Source organism: Sturnira hondurensis, unplaced genomic scaffold, assembly GCF_014824575.4.
Source record: "Sturnira hondurensis isolate 20B ecotype Veracruz unplaced genomic scaffold, ASM1482457v3 Scaffold0019216, whole genome shotgun sequence".
Taxonomy (NCBI): domain Eukaryota; kingdom Metazoa; phylum Chordata; class Mammalia; order Chiroptera; family Phyllostomidae; genus Sturnira; species Sturnira hondurensis.
This window is the reverse complement of record NW_028091847.1, coordinates 7,931,763-7,946,676: the sequence shown is the minus strand read 5'-3', so window position 1 is coordinate 7,946,676 and position 14,914 is coordinate 7,931,763. Positions and strand designations below refer to the sequence as shown.

At 46.0% G+C, this 14,914-nt stretch overlaps 2 protein-coding genes and 1 long non-coding RNA gene across 4 annotated transcripts in view; 2 read left to right on the top strand and 1 right to left on the bottom strand.

Moving 5' to 3' along the window:
* LAMB3 (laminin subunit beta 3) overlaps positions 1–6,301 on the bottom strand; it is a 58,016-nt gene extending 51,715 nt beyond the window's left edge. For both annotated transcript variants that reach the window (XM_037071034.1, XM_037071037.1), the window contains exon 1: positions 6,220–6,301. The gene's annotated coding sequence lies outside the window, so the exon portion shown is untranslated. The remainder of the gene's footprint in view (positions 1–6,219) is intronic.
* LOC119004261 (uncharacterized) lies at positions 596–7,564 on the top strand. Its single transcript, XR_005070159.1, has 3 exons — positions 596–609; positions 1,819–1,822; positions 7,124–7,564. It is a non-coding gene; the product is annotated as an uncharacterized LOC119004261 (long non-coding RNA).
* On the top strand, positions 6,482–7,112 carry G0S2 (G0/G1 switch 2). Its single transcript, XM_037071038.1, has 2 exons — positions 6,482–6,610; positions 6,739–7,112. The coding sequence occupies exon 2, from the start codon at positions 6,771–6,773 to the stop codon at positions 7,083–7,085; it is 315 nt and encodes a 104-aa protein (XP_036926933.1). The 5' UTR covers positions 6,482–6,610; positions 6,739–6,770; the 3' UTR covers positions 7,086–7,112.
* Positions 7,565–14,914: the final 7,350 nt, after the last annotated feature.

The window sequence follows — 14,914 nt, the reverse complement described above, 5'->3', positions numbered from 1 at the left end:
AACATAATCAGTTACAACAAACTGCCCATTTGAGGTTTACGATCTTAAATTTATAGAAAATAAACAGTCAGCCTGGCTGGGTAATTTATCCCAACAGTCACAGACTGCATGGGTGTAGACTGATATAGACAGCTGACTCCAACCATGTTTAAGTCTTTCTGAGTAAATATGAAAGAAACAGAAGAGGTTGAGGAAGTGCTTGTGACAATGGACCATAGAATCTAAGCCAGCTTCTCCCCATCCTGGTTATTCTTCCTGGTCTTTGTCAAGTTTTGAATGAGTTTCATCCTATCACCCCAGCAGAAGCTCCCAGTATGCAGCTCATATTAGTTTTTGGTTGTTAAAAACTTAATAGCTTAAAACAAAATCCATTTTTCAACTCACACTCTGGAGTCAGATGCCTGGGACAGTGACAAGGCTAATAATAGCAAGTTTCTAGTGAGCTGTATCCTCATCTGGATCTTGGGGTCTTCTTTCAAGTGATGTAGTTGCAGAATAATTCAGTTCCTTATTGCTATGGAAAGCAAATAAAGTTGAGAGATACTTAAGAGGCAGAATGACAGGTCTTGGTGATTATTTACATATGAGTGGGGACAGAAAGAGAGAGGAGTAAAGGATAGCTCCCAGGCTTAGGATCCAAGCTACTAGGTAGACAATAAATCCTAAACTAATAAAGATGGTGGTGAAAGTTGAAGGGGTAGAAATACTGAATCTGGCTTTAGACATGGTAAGTTTGATACCTGAATAATATCCAAGTGGACAGACAGGTCTACAGCTCAGCTTTGTACATCATCTGATAGAGGCAGAAATGGAAGCCTTGGGAGCCAACTAAATCACCTAAAGAGAGCATGTAGAATAAGAAAAGAGGCCGCAGCACGGAGTCCTGAGAAATGTGACGTTTAGAGGTTATATAAAAAGCAAATGTGAGACAAAGGACTCAGGAGTGTCCAGAATGAGGTTGGAGGGAAACTAGAGGCTATGATGGAAGCCAAGGAATATATGTTTCCAGGAGAAGGGAGTGGTCAACAGATCCCAGGGATGGCACATGCTGTTGGTCGTTTATATAATTGTTCAACACCTGGCTCTTGCCTCTCACCGCCTCACTTCCTGCCATTTCCCAAAACCCATCCTCTGTGCTCTAACACCAATCTTCCCTAACTTCTCCGAGACCCTGCAATGCTTTCTCAGGCCTCCCCTTGTTACATGCCATCCTGTCTCAGTCCAGGCCTCCCCAACCCTGAACCCCAGCGCCACCCTAGAGTTACCTGGTGAACACAATCCATGCTCCAACACCCTCAGCTGCTCAGTCACGATCTACTCTTAGGCCTTCTTTGACTACCTCCCTCCCAAAATGAATCAGTGCACCTCTCATTCTATTTGCCTACATGAAATATACCTTTATTAGTGTGCTTATCTTAGTAAAATGTAATAACTTATTTAGTCAGTTGAACATGAGATACTTTGGGCAAGGAAAATTTTGTGTTCTGCTTGGTATAACTATATTTAACCCAGTATTGAACACACAGCCAGCTTCAATAAATGTTTTTGGATCTTATTGCCGCCTATGTGCTGCATAGGGAACGTCAGTGTCCTGGGCTGGAATAAAGGACCATAGGAACTGCTGACATGGAGCAGGAGGTAGAGACAGCTGAATAACAACACAATGATAACTGAATCCGTAGCCTGTATTGATTGCTTCATTTGTGCCAGACCACTTACAAGCCCCTTATAGTGCTCTAGCTCCATCAGACCTCAGAACACCCCACTAAACAGGTGCTATCATCACTCTCCCTTTGTAGATAGGGAAATGGAGGCCAGAGAAGTTAAGTCACTTTTCCAAGGTCAAACCCTGGTAAGAGGAGCCAAGACTTGAATGAACTCAAGTCTGTTTGACTCCAGACCCCTGTACTCTCAAGTCCAGCCAGTGTTTGAGCTTGGGAGACGTCCCCTGCGCTGAATGCAATCTGCAAAGTACAGTGCTGCGATTCAGAAGTGGTATGTGGGCAGCAGGGAGCTCCTGGCTCCCCAAGGCTCCCAGCACACCCCGCACGCACTGGCAGCAGCATCTCTGCTGGGCCAGAAGCCATGAAGGGCAAAAGCAACATGTCTATAAAGGGTCTGTTCTTCAGAGTTGATCTGAAGAGGCCAGGCGCTTATTGGCGGGGTGCCCCAAAGTGAGCCAAGCACTGCAACGTCACACACTAAGCTGGGAGTGCAAGTGAAAGGTGAGGACGCCAGAGTGGAGGGAAGTAAGCCAAGTTGCCAGGTCTTGGGCAATCACAACCGTGAGGACAAGCCACTGTGCCCAAAATAACCTCCCGAGAGAATTTTAACTGACATTTTGTAGTCTCTATCCCAGGGCTGACTTTCAGGCCTGTGTAACTAGCATTGATTAGGCCCCTAGTTTACATTCCACAGACACGGGGCAAGCCCACGGGAAACAAGGGAGAGCTTTATGACATGGTCCACGGTACAACACCAACTTGGGCAGTACAAGCCACAAAGGCAGCTGAAATTCATAGGAAGGAGTGGTCAGGGTGTGCTGGCCCAGGCAGAGGTGGCTTCCTGGAACACAGGAACTAAAGGATGGAAGACAGACTAGGAAGAGAACAGCACCTCAGATAGGAAGAAGAGTATGAGCCAAGGTGAGGCAGCAACAATGGGAATGAATTACTTCTTTGGCCATGAGAAACCCACTGGTGGAGCAAAGGGTTCTTGTCAAAGGACAATGAGAGATAAAGTTAGTTGGGTAGGAAAGATCAGCTCATAGAAGTCCTGGATTCCATGAATATTAGTCAAGCAAATCCAACATGCAGAATCCAGGAATCTATCATGTGGGTGAGAAATCACCCCAGGCTGTAAACAGGCAATTAAAAATATAAATGTAATTTAGGAAGATTTTTTTCATAGTAGTGACCGAAATGGATTAGAGAAGAAGACTAATAGCAAGAAACTGCCCTCCCCCCCCCAAAATCCTTAATGATTCTTTGAACATCCACTCAAAGTCTTAGTGCAGGCAAACTTCATAAACATGGTCCTTCCCCAACCAGGCTTCACAGACCAGTGGGAATGACATTCATTAATTCCATGGTTTCCTATTAAGTATCTACTCTATACCAAGAAAGAGCCTGGGCCCTGTGGACACAGAGAAGAACTAAACAAAGTCCATGCCCTCATGAAGCTCTTTCTCCAAAGGACATGGAAGACCACACAGAAAGCAAACCAACAGATCTATCCATATAAACTCAGGTACTAAGTCCTATGAGAAAAATAAAGCAGGGCGTTGGGCAGAGCAGCGTGGGATGAATTGCTCAGGGAAGGCCTCTCCCAGAAAACACCACCATAGTTCAAGCCCGGAGAACAGGTAAAATGGAGTTGCCACTGCTCCAAATAAGGATATTGTGAAGGTGATGAGTGTTAAGAGCACAGGGAATGTGGGGTGTCTTGTTTTAAGCGTGTCAAGCTTTATGAAAACAGCAGGGTGACCACACAGAAATGTCCAGACCCTCGAACACTAGTCTATAAGACCAGAGGAAGATGAAGGTTAGTGCGCAGATTTAATAATCACCTATTGATAGATGAGTAGTAAGAAACCTTCTCCTCGAAACGAATTTACATGAAAATAACTCAAGGACTGAAAACTAGTGTCATTTTGTCACGTCTCCTATGACGATCCCCCCCCCTACTTCGTGGAATCCTAGTAGGTAAGGACTTCAGCGGGCAGCAAGCCGCAGGTTAACAAAATACTACTACCAATAATTGAGCTTCGTGCACTAATAATGGGATGGCTGTCCCAACCATCCAAAAGACCTCTGACCCCTGCTCCTTCCATCTAAAAGGCACGTTTGCAGGGACAGCTCTATCCTCTTCTGTGCTTCTCCCTCAGGCCGCATGTCACCCATTTTGATCATTTCCTCTGCAGATGATTCTGGGTACTTTACTGTGCGGAAGAAAGGGATTTGGAAAGCCAAATCAATTTTAAATCGGCATTCCTTGTCTTCCTACAAATGGCAAGGACTAATCCTGGGGTAGGCTCTAGGGCAGGGTGCTCAGAATGGTCCCCATTTCAGCACAGTATGTCACGTCTCTGGGGAAATTCCGTCAGTCCTGGGATAAGAGGGACGGGTGGTCGCCAAGGCTGGTCAGACCTTCATAACTATAACCTGTGACTGACCTGTGCGATGCAACACGAGGCTTTACATCGCAACAGTGACATCAGTGCTTTAAAGCCTGGGCTCAGTTTCCCAAGCCCTATCTAATCCCCTCCCCTAGAGCCTGAGCTCTCCTTCCCCACCCAGGCAGAAAAGCTGTGGCAGAAATCCCCAGGTAGGAAGTGATCCTGGATTCCTCAGCCTTCTATTTCCTTCCTCTCCCACTCAGCCCCAGCTACTACCTGAACCAGAACAGCAACTCTACAGGCAACCCCAATCCATTCCCCTTGCTGCCCTCCCTACTCAGCCTGGGCCAGCAAGCTGCGAGGGCCTGGGGGTCAAAGTCAGATACTCAAAGGGGGAAAGACAGAACTCACCTGAGATGATGACGGGCTCTACCACTGCAAATAGCAAGAAAGGGGAACCCCAGCTAAAGGAGAATCTGCTGACCTTAAAAGATTACGTCTTTGAGTTACAGAGACACGGGAAGTTCTCTGACATGTTAATTTCAGAGTGTTGTGTTCAAAGCTGAGCTGACTCACCGTCAGAGCAGAAACCAGGTAAAAGCCCTGGTTTCTGATAATAATGTTCTTCCAAGAGCACGATGCTTGCAACACCCACAGGTCTTGGCAAAGTTCACAGATCATTTCTGCCAGTTTATTAGAGACTTCTCCAAAATTATAAGGAAGATTCAAAGAAATGGCATGACTGATATTCATCTCGGCTTGGTCCCTTGTTACGGAATTTTCCTGCCTGACAAGGTTAAAAGAGTAATGAGCAGGGGACACCATCCTCCGCTGCCTTGACTGCTTGTCTGCAGTCAAAAATGTAGAATATTAGATAAGTCATTTAGGTAACCTTGCCCGATCTGCACAAACCAATCGTATTTCCTGAACTACGAATAGCCAAGGCAACGAATCATTGTTAGGGCTGTCTTTTTTTAACGGAATTGTCTGGGAAATTGCCTCAGAGCTCCAAGATTATTGTTAAAATGTTCAGATACTCACATTTGTGATCCCTGCAACAGCTCTTCCCCGTACCCTCCACCCCCCAGCCCCCATCCCTCCCCACCTGGCTCTGCTTGGATGATTGGGACAGGCTGCTGCAGGATTGCATCACTGACCTTTGCAATTTTCTGGCCAGTCTGATTTCCCCTTCCCTGGCCCGCTCCCTTTCCTTTTTAAAGCCCTTTGGCCTACCCATTTCTCTTTTTCCCTGACTTATTAACTCTGGTACATGAAGAACCAAAGCTAAAACAGAACACACCCCCTACACACACACACACACACACACACACACACACACACACACACGTCAGGGATGTTTAATCCTAGTCACAGGCCTAGTATCTTCACACTTCCAAGAGTGCTTTCTATTCTTTAACTTCTTACCCGAACTCTCTACTCTCAGCCTTCTGCCCCTATACTGTTTCTATGAGAGCTGAGCTGGCACTCTTGTACCTCCAGATTCAGGGAGGTGGCAAATAATTTTTTTTAAATAGCATGAAATATTTCGAGTCCAGACCAGCCCACTAACTTTTACCAACAGCTCTCCTTCCATCTTCACCACCCCTCAGCCCCCAGCTGCACATCTAAAGGGGAAAAGGGGCAATTTGGATTTAATGGCAGTTTCCTGATACACAGAAGTATACAGAAATGCCTGTAGGCGTCTCATGCACACACACACACACACCTGGTCATAACCGAGCACCTGAAGGAATAGTTATCAGCGACCTTAACAATGCAAGCACCTGTGAATAAAATCAGTCAGGCTGGAAAGAAACCGTGTAAGCCCACATTGCCTTATGCAGAACCTGGAGACGAGTCCTGTTCTTTACCTGGACCCCTCCCCCTTGCCTTCCTCCTCTAAAAACTTCACACTTGTGGGAAGATGACAACACTTCTGAATAAAAACCAGTGGCTCTCCCGTTAGGTATAACCCGAGAGGTCCACATTAGGGGCCCTTCTCAGGCTGCCCAGGACGAGGGAAGCAGTGCACCCTCCCACCCTGCTAAGAGAGAGTCATGTCGCAGAGGTGCCCCGGTGCCTCCCTGGGCTCGGGTTCCCACCCTTGCGCGCACCCAGAACGATATTTCCCACGTCCAGATCGGCCCTCCCCGGACCCTGCTCAGACTTCTTCGGCGTGCACAGCTCGTGGCCGCCCCGGTCCCCAGCCCGCCCCACAGCGTCCCTGCCTCGCTCCTCCCCTTCTTCCCCCTTCCTCCCCCACTCCCCCGCCTTCCTCTGGCTCACGCCGCGCTGGCCGCTGCCCAGGAGCCCAGGAGGCGGGTTTTGGAGAAAAGATATAAGCGGCCGCTGAAGAGCTGTCAGCCGCGGAGTCTCCATCTGGCAGAGCCTCAGCCGCCTAAGAGGAGGAGAACGCGGAGCCGGCCGGACCGACAGACGCGCCCCCTGCCCCCAGTTCGCGCAGCCTCCCAGACGCTCCGCCGCGCAGTTCAGGTGAGCCCGGCTGGCACAGCGCGGCGGGGCCCGGGGGCCCTTTTCTGGGGGTCGAGGGAGGCGCGCTCAAGCAGCTGGCGCCCTTCTTCAGTGCTAACAGTCCCCTCTCTGCTCCGCTCCTCCTGCAGGTCCCTCCCGCCCCCAGGAGCCCAGAGCCAGGATGGAAACGGTGCAGGAGCTGATTCCCCTGGTCAAGGAGATGATGGCCCAGAAGCCCAGCGGGAAACTGGTGAAGCTGTACTTGGTGGGCGGCGTGCTGGCCCTGTTCGGCGTGGTGCTGGGCCTGATGGAGACCGTGTGCAGCCCTTTTACCCCCGCCAGCCGCCTGAGCGACGAGGATGCTGCTGCCTTGGCCGCGCTGCGGGCCGCCCGGGAGCGCCAGGCCCTGCAGGCACAAGCCCTGCAAGAGAAGGACAAACAACGGGATGCCATCCTCTGCAACCGAGCCCTAGCCAACAGGCAGCACGCCTCCTAGAAACTGTGGGAGGCCAGTAGAGGTGAGGGGAGGGGGAGAGAGAGAGGGGTGGGAAAAGACTGACCCAGAGACTGACACTGATTCAAGTAGAAGAGAGCCGGAGTCCTGTGCTGTTCGGACGTACTTCGGAGAAGCCACTGACTCCTGGAGTTGAGCTAGCTCCCAGACCCACCCCGAGGAGTCTGGGACGAGTTTTGCTGCTGTGCAGCGCCGCAGAAGGGTGACATGTCCAAAACTCCGCATCTTTGAGCTCAGTGCATCTACCATTTGCACGAGCAGGAGGAGGAGAAGTGCTTTTTATATTATTGGTATTATTATTATTGTTGTTGTTTTTACAGTGACCATCATTTTTAAATAAAGGATATTTTATACAATCTCTCGGTCTCTGATTCCCGAGGGGCGTGATCCCCTGGGCTGGGCGTGCTGGTTGGAGGAATGCAGCCTGAGTGAGCACTTCGGAAAGAGGGCAGCTCCCCACAGGTCAGGAAACACTTTCTTCACTGCTAGGGACTCTATTCCTACTGCATGCTTGTAAGTCTGTTGGGGATTTGTTTTTGTTCCACGTTAAGGGTGGGAAGAGAAAAAGCTCCGTAAGTCCCACCAGACTTAGCATTTTAGATGAGAAGCTAAATCAACTTCTGAGCTAGAGTACATGGATAGGAGGAAAAAATAAACATCTGTCATTTCCCACCTGTGCACCAGAGGCTCCTATGGCTGACACTGCCTTCTTCCTAATTGTATTTTAGCAAGAGAAAGAGGGAGAGAAGGAAGGCAAGAGGAGGGAGAACACCAGCCAGCTGGTAGGAAGAGACTGAAGGCGAGCTTCCAAGGACCCCTAATTGAATGTCTGGTTCTACCCAGCCTTCATCCTTATGAACTCAGATCACACTAAGAGAAGCTCTTGGTTAGAAGGAAAAAAGACTGGTTGGCACGGAGGCACAGACCAGCCTTCTCCCTCCCGGGACCAAGTTTTCTTGCAGTAATAGCTACTTCAGTGTCTCCATAGAACTCGGCAAAGGAAATTTTGAACCATGGCTCTGAAAGAGGTGGCTAGGGGCATGGGCTTGATGGCCACTCTCCTTGCCATTTTAACATGTCTCCTGCCTAACCAAATACAGACACTTCACTCTTGTAGTCAAGAGCTCTGCGTTTTTGCCAGACGCACCAATGGCTTCTGATCAGACACTCGCTCTACCACCTCGCCCCGCCCCCCACCCCTCCTTCCGTGTTGTTTCTGCCAGCTCAAATCCTACCCAGGCTTCCCGGCTCCAATAAAATGTCATCTCCCCCTGTAATGTAAGTTATGACTCCAAACAAAAGAACAATCAGAATGGGGTGATATTACTCGAAGGAAAACAGATGTAAAGGAAGAGAAGAATATGGAACCACTGTTCTCCCTGGTTCCAAATTGGGAAGCTCACCTTTCTATTGATACATGGCCTCACCTTAAATGTCCAAAAACTTCTTAGGAATTCGCTCAGTCTTATTCTTCCAGCTGGTCTTCCCAAATGCCTCCCCTGTTATGTTAATGCTTTCTCCTCCCATTTAGCCAAGGCCCTGTCCAACTCTCAAGAGTTCAAACCACCCCCTAGGACATTCACCCCAAAGCAACCCACTGTCTTCCTTCCATCCCTTCCATCCCTCCCATCCTGCCCCTCCTCCACTCAGGAAATATCACAGACTAAACTCCCATGCCCCAGTGTGTCCATGATCTGCTTCTATCCCAGCCTTTCAGTGACTTCTCAGACTGCCCAGCATGTATCTTGGTACCTTCTTTTCAGTGTTTGGTACCTTTGTCCACATTACTCTTCCCATGTGAACATCCTCCAACCTACAATCTCCACATCTTCTGAAGCCAACATCAAGTTCTCCAAGACAGGTATGATCTCAAGTGTTCTGCCTATTGCCAAACCATATATTAAATCATATACTCCAGTTTTTTGTTTAGAAGATAATGCCTATTTTTAGGTTTGCCTGTGTATAAGAAAATATATATTTCACAATTTGCCTGAACATATAAGTAATGCCTACATATTTTTAGTTTAAAAGCTATGCCTCATGTTTATATATGTTCGAAATACCCAACTCAATTAAGTCCACACTATCGAAATCTTCTCTGTACTAACTGATCTTCTCATATTTCGAATTCTTATGGATCATACCGTCTGGGTTTCATACTGGGTTACTCAGAAGTGAAGTTTTTTCTTCAGTTGTTGTATGGATTTCATCATATTTCTCATAGTATAGTCTTCTCGAGGTCAAGGACTATAGCTTCCTCTTTAGTGTTTATAGAAATTATCAAGTCCTAGGGAAATCGTAAGTTCTTAATAAATATTTGATTGCTCAATTAATTGATCCTGAAGTTAGAGCAATGGTTCCTGATGGGAGAGAGAGCAATTTCGTCACACCAGGACACATGTGACAATGTCTGGAGATGTCTGGAGACGTCTCTAGTTATCTGGTGGGGAAGGAGGGACACTACAGGTAACATCTAGTGGGTGGAAGCCAAGGATGCTGTTAAATATCTTGGAATGCACAGGATAGCCACTCACAACAAAGAATTCTCCAGTTCACAATGTCTATGGGACTGAAGCCGAGAAACCCTGGGTTAGAGAAAAGTAAGGGAAAAGGATCAGCTTAGCAGTTTCAGAACCAAGATTTTGAAGTAGTCTCACGAGACAACGCCTGTTTGTGAACCAACGTGATAAGACCCTCTTCCAATCCAGTAACAAAATTGGTCCCTGGCCCTATCCTAGTTGACAATTTCGTCGGCCATCTAGGAGAAGTCCCAGAAGGTACACGTCAATTCTGGTGGTGATACAGAGCTGAGGAGTAGAGTCAGGATTCAAAACAGCTCAACAGATTGGAACCAGGCGCTGAAGCTAACTTATTGGAGTGAAATAGGGAAAAAGAGCATAGAATTATGCTCCAAAAAAATCAGATGCATAGCCACAAATTATGAAAGCTTATTCTAGCAGCAGATCATGTGAAAAAGACATACATACTTCCACCAATTACAAGTTCAACATAAGCCAACAAGGACTAATGACAGGGACTGTTAAAATAGAAAAACACCTTCCTGGTGAAACTAGAATATCCAGAAAGAGGGAAGAGAAGGTGGTTTTGTTTTACTCAGCCATCTGGCAGGAGAGAAACAAAAGAAGTTAAGTCTCACTGCCTGGATTGCTTGGGTTTGCATTCCAACTCCTTATTTATGAGCTTCAAGGACCTCTACAAGTAAGTTACTTATAAACTGTCTGCCTCGAGGTACTTATATTTTCTTCCCATCTATAAAATAATGTTTCAGATGAAATGAGTTAAGTGCTTAGAGAGTCCCTGGCATGTACAGTGGATCCTGAACAATGTTAAGAGCCCTGACTTGTGTTGCAGTCAAAAATCCAAGTATAACTTTGGTTCCCCCCCAAATTAACTACCTTCAGTATTGCTGGAGGATTGGTTCAAGCCCCGCTACATCTGGTGGATACCAAAACCTGTGGATGTTCAAATGCCCCATGTAAAATAACATAAATCAATGCATACAGTAGCCCTTCAAATCCATGGATTCCCAATCATGGATTGAAAACAGTACATGTATTTATTTTTTTAAATATGTTATTTATTTATTTTTAGAGAGAGGGGGAGGGAAGGGGAAAGAGAGGGAGAGAAACATTGATGTGTGAGAGATACATCGATTGGTTGCCTCTCACATGCCCCCAACCAGGGCCCAGCCCCATAAGCCAGAGATGTGCCCTGACCAGGAATCGAACCAATATCCTTTCAGTTTACAGGCCAGTGCTCAATTCACTGAGCCACAGCAGCCAGGACAAAACAGCCCAAGTGTTTATTGAAAAAGTTCTCGTAAACATAGATCCATGCAGTTGTAGCCTGTGTTGTTCGAGGGCCACCTCTAATGAGCTTTCAGCCCATGACTGTTGTGGTGGTTATAATTTAAGACAAAACTTCTTCGATCAGAGTCACTTGGACAAATGAAAGTCGAGTCACGACAGAAGTAAATGGATCACTAGGGAAGAGAAGGTACAGCAGTGTCACAGAGCAACTGCCTACACATAGTCGAAGGCTGCCATACTCACCCAATACAGAACAATACAATGGACTTATTTTGTGTGGCTTCAAAGTACAGACCCAGGACTGGCAGGCAGGAGTACAAGGAAGCGTGTCTCAGGTCAAGACGTCAGAGTGTTTCAAAGTGTAGCGAGGTGTCTCATGATGCTAAGTGCCCCATTACTAAAAGCGCCCAAGCAGAGGTTAGAAATCACCCTCCAGGGGCAGAATAAACTGAAGAGGAAATTTCTGAACTTGCAAGGATGTTGTCTTATGACCTTGGGGGTCCCATGTGATTACAAGAGGCTAGGATTCTGTTCTGTACAACCACCCAATAAGGGTTGCTTTTCTAGAACGCACCGCCCCATCTTCTCTCTGTCTCCAATACATTCTCTTCATTCTTTTTCTCAGCATGTCGACAAATATTTTCCTTCTTGGCGGATGACTATTGAAAGTAACGAATTTAATCTCCCAAATGAACTACCTCCTGATTTAATTTACCTAACGAATACTCTTGCCTCTTAGAAAATACCTAAACCTAGTGGCTGAACCTAATAGTTCTCAAACTTGGTCGTAATGAAACGCTGATTGGTCACTTTGCTCTGTACGCAACACGGAACTCTGATCTTTGAATATAGATAAGTATATTATTTTGTCTTATATCAGATACCAATTTGCACTATGTTCTAGTAAAAACAAATACTAGGAATCAGCTGTAAGAATATTAAAAAGTTAACACAGGCTTGGAAAAAGTTTGACTGCTCTATCATTGTGGTACCCAGAACTAGTTTTAAACCCATCAGCTCAATCGATGACGACTCACCTCAGTCAACACACTTTTACAAGCCAACCAATCAGTGATGGTCAACCAACCAGGACCTGACTTACCCGTAAATACATTTCAGAGTGCCAACCAATAAATCAACAAATAAATATGCTTCCATAGATTATGTGGCCTATTTGTGTGTGGGAAAGGACACCAATTCCTGAACTCCATGCTTCTCAAAATCAACAAGTCTACTTACTGGGTTCCTCGGGCCCAAACTGTATTTGTTCTTCAATCTGCTGCCAGATAAATCAGGCCGAACACTAATCTAAACTCAACTAGCTTCGTTGACCTCTCACCTCAATCTTTGTATAAAGTAATTAGAAATTTTAGTTTACAGATGTGCATTCTGGTAAATAATTGTACCTAGGCTTTTGTATAAGGTCATTAGGCATTGTGTTTAGAAGGTATATCTTTGACTAATTAGACACAGGTTTGTATATTTTCATTAGACATTTTGTTCTGGAGGTAATACCATTTAACAATTCCTTTTGTATTAAACTCTTTATCCTCCTGGTGCTCACTTTGCTTTTGATTCTGTTTGTCTATATTATAAAGCCTTATTTTATGTGTTTTTATTCTGTTCCGGAATGCTTTGTCTCTGATAAATGAATAAGGGAGCATTTCATATGAGATGGCCCAATAAGCCCCCGGTCTAATCCAAGCTGGTTATAAGGGATAACAGTGGGAGGCCCATTAGACTGGTGATCAACTCAGGAAAGGGCAATTGGTCAAATTTAGCTTTAGGTCCCCACAAAACATTCATGAGGACACTGATTGGTCAATGTGTGACAGGTTACTTTTAGTCTGTATTCCAGGGCCAAAGATTGTCAGGATATTGACTACATGGCCTTTTCCTAATGTTTGCTTAGAAAGGGAACCTAAGATAACATTTGCAGGCATACATTCTTATTAGCAGCCTCTTTCATCTCTCTTGGGTTCTTAGAAATCTTACTTTTTTAAAAAATTGATTATACGCCCTCGCTGGTATAGCTCAGTGGATTGAGTGCGGGCCTGTGAACCAAAGGATCACAGTTCAATTCCCAGTCAGGGCACATGCCTGGGTTGCAGGCCAGTTCCCAGCAGGGGACACATGAGAGGCAACCATACATTGATATTTCTCTCCCTCTCTCTCCTTCCCTTCCCCTCTAAAGATAAATAAATTAATAAATAAATACATAAAATCTTCCAAAAAATTGATTATAAAGACAGAGAGAGGAAGGGGTAGGGAGAGAGAGAAACGTCATTTTGTTGTTCCACTGTATTTAGGCACTCATTGGTTGATTCTTGTATGTGCCCTGATCTGAGATTGAGCCCAACCTTGGTGTATTGGGACAATGCTCTAACCACCTTAGCTACCCAGCCAGGGACTCTCTTGGGTTCTTCTATGTTAAAAACCACAACTTCCTCTTGGAAGAACTCCTGCTTTCCAAGATATAAAGTTGCACTATTATCCTAGCTTTTGCACTTACTTTGATGAAGAGCGAAAGCTTTTGATTTAGAAAAACAATGAACTTCATGGAGAAATTTGGGCATGTCAAAATCAATAAATTAATTCACTTACAAGGAGCCCCAGAAAAAGTTAATATATTGAAGAGGAAGCCCAGAAATCTAAAGAGTCAATAGTTAATATCTTTAACTTGTATGCTGAGCTTTAAAGAACAAATTCCTGAAATTCTAACTCCAGCATGGTCTTTCTCGAAGACTCTGAAACCAATGATCCTGCTCCAAAGGAGCCCTTAGCACCCAACAATTCCAGTCCTTCCTCTACACTGATGTCCCCAAATCGCAGAGAGCCCTGTGTACCTGCACATCAAGTACACTCTCCGCCGGGGCAGTTATGTCTGGTTTGGCTCACCACTCTATTCCCAGCTCCTAACCCAGTGCCTGGCGTGGAGTAGGTGCTCAGTAATATTTGTTGAATAGTGAATACACAAATGGATGAAGAAAGTGACCTTTTTGTTGACACACTACTGCCCATGCCTTAGTTCAAAAGAGTGAAAACCTCTGAATTGAGTATTAATTAACTGGGTAATGATGCTCCATCATTCATTGGTGTAAATCACACTGAAATTATTGTCTCTACCTGTGAAGCCCCTACCCTACCTGGATCCTGTTGAAGGCTCTTACCCCCTCTCTACCGTCTACACTTGTGTTGATGGGATCACCGTAATGGTTTGTAAATCATATAGATTATTGCTTAAGGAGATTTTAATTGGGAAATACGTAGACACATAGAGAATATTGGGTTGCTAAAGTCTCTCCTTGTGGGGGAGGAAAAATCTGCCCAAACCTGGTCCCTGCTAAAGTACTTTTCTTTGAGGCAAAGCCAGGAATCTGAGAGTTAAGGACTTTTGCCTGCCGAAGGTAGGACAAGGGTTCTGCCTGGTGTGCCTCTGGGCATGCTTAGAGCTGACAATAGTATCAGGTAAGTCTCCAGGGCAACCAGGACCATTTCTCATCATTCAGGCCCTGGGCTGCCTCAGGAGCTCCTCTGTCCTTTGGGGAACCCTGATGCCTGTGGCCCAGGATTGGCCCATCCTGGGTTCCCTCTGGGGCTCTTCTCCCTGCCTCCTGGATGCAACTTTTGTCCAGTGTAGGGCCTTCTTCCTTGGCCCGGGTTTCACCTTCTCGTATCAGGTGGCAGACCAGCTGGTTCCAGCCTGAATCAGATCTTCCGACTCCTCCCAGAAACCAACCAACTTCAGAGCAGGAAATCCTGCCCCTCCTCAAAGAGTGGGAAACCACAGAGGAAGAGAGAGATGAAACAGAAGGAAAGGCAGGGGAGGAGGGAGAGAAAGAGAAGAAGCAAAAGAAAGAAGGAGATTCATGAAAAGAAGTAAAATCTGGTGGAAACCTCAAGGTAAGACTTTTTAAAATCCTGTTATATGTTATAGCATCACTATTGTGTCAGGGCCTGGTTTACAGTAGGTACTCAAAA